The 1088-nt window shown below is 58.3% G+C and overlaps 1 protein-coding gene across 1 annotated transcript in view; it reads right to left on the reverse strand.

Annotated features, from left to right (window-relative positions):
- Nucleotides 1-319: 319 nt before the first annotated feature.
- LOC104165325 (fibroblast growth factor receptor 1-like) overlaps nt 320-1088 on the reverse strand; it is a gene marked incomplete at both ends in the record, with an annotated part of 1869 nt that continues 1100 nt past the window's right edge. The window contains one exon of the mRNA XM_009704915.1: nt 320-464. Coding sequence (XP_009703217.1) covers nt 320-464 — 145 coding nt within the window. The remainder of the gene's footprint in view (nt 465-1088) is intronic.

Raw genomic sequence — 1088 nt, forward strand, 5'->3', positions numbered from 1 at the left:
CGAAACCCCCATTTTGTGCCCCCTCCCTGTGCGGGCAGCGCTGGCCTTGCCCCGGGACACGGAACCATCCTGCTCCAGCGGAGCAAGCCCTGGTTAAGTTCCCCTGGGTATGCATCGCCCGGGCCAGGGAGAGAGCGGGGGGCAGACCCCAACTGGGGGTGAAGGGGGGACACACACACATGCCTTGTCCCGCTCGGGCGGCAGAGAGCAGCCCCAGTAACCAGCGTCGGGTGGGCAGGGGCTGGGAAGCGCTCTCTCCCGGACTGCAATGCATACATTGGAAAGGAGGGAGGAAAGGGAGAGGAAGAGGAGTATATACCTTCGAGAACTGTCAACCATGCAGAGTGATGGGAGATCCCAATAGAATTACCCGCCAAACATGTATACTCCCCAGCATCCTCAAATGAGACATTCCTTAAGTGAAGGACTTCCATTTCTTTGTCTGTCGTGTTAACGCCAGCCGTCTAGAAGGAAAAATGGAAGCAGAAAAAAAAAACGAAGAAGCAAACGCCATGAGATCTTCTGGGAAGGAGGCCAGAGAGGAGGGAGAGCTCAGTCTCATTTGCCAGACCCCCGGGGAGCAGACAGAGACCACTGCTAGAGAGACCCTCAGGATGACCACTCATCCAGGCGGACCTAAGGAGATGCTGGTTAAAAACCCTTCACCAAACTGAGTGTCCTGCCCATCTGAACATGCTGGCAATGGGCTACATGGAGAAATAAATCTCAAGCAGAGCCAGCCGGCGGACTTGTACAACACGAGGAGGGAGGAGGACAGAGATGGGAGGACGGAGACAGGGTAGCACAGACGGGGGATGCAGCACCGCGTCGTCCCCAGCCACGCACGGACAGGGTGCCCGGGCTGGGTGCGAAGGTGCGGGCTGGTCCGATGGCAGCACCCGCAGGGACCCGGGTTCGGTGGTGCCGGACCCACCAGGTCCCCGAGGCAGTGCCGGTGTCTGCACGACGGGGTGGGAAGCACCCAGGAGAAACAAAACATTGGGATGAACACACACAGAACACAAAACCTAGCCGGCCCCGCTGAGTATTTTTCCATGGTTTGTCGCACCAGAAACACAGCAGAACCA

Source organism: Cariama cristata, unplaced genomic scaffold (genome assembly GCF_000690535.1).
Source record: "Cariama cristata isolate BGI_N322 unplaced genomic scaffold, ASM69053v1 scaffold24667, whole genome shotgun sequence".
Lineage (NCBI taxonomy): Eukaryota > Metazoa > Chordata > Aves > Cariamiformes > Cariamidae > Cariama > Cariama cristata.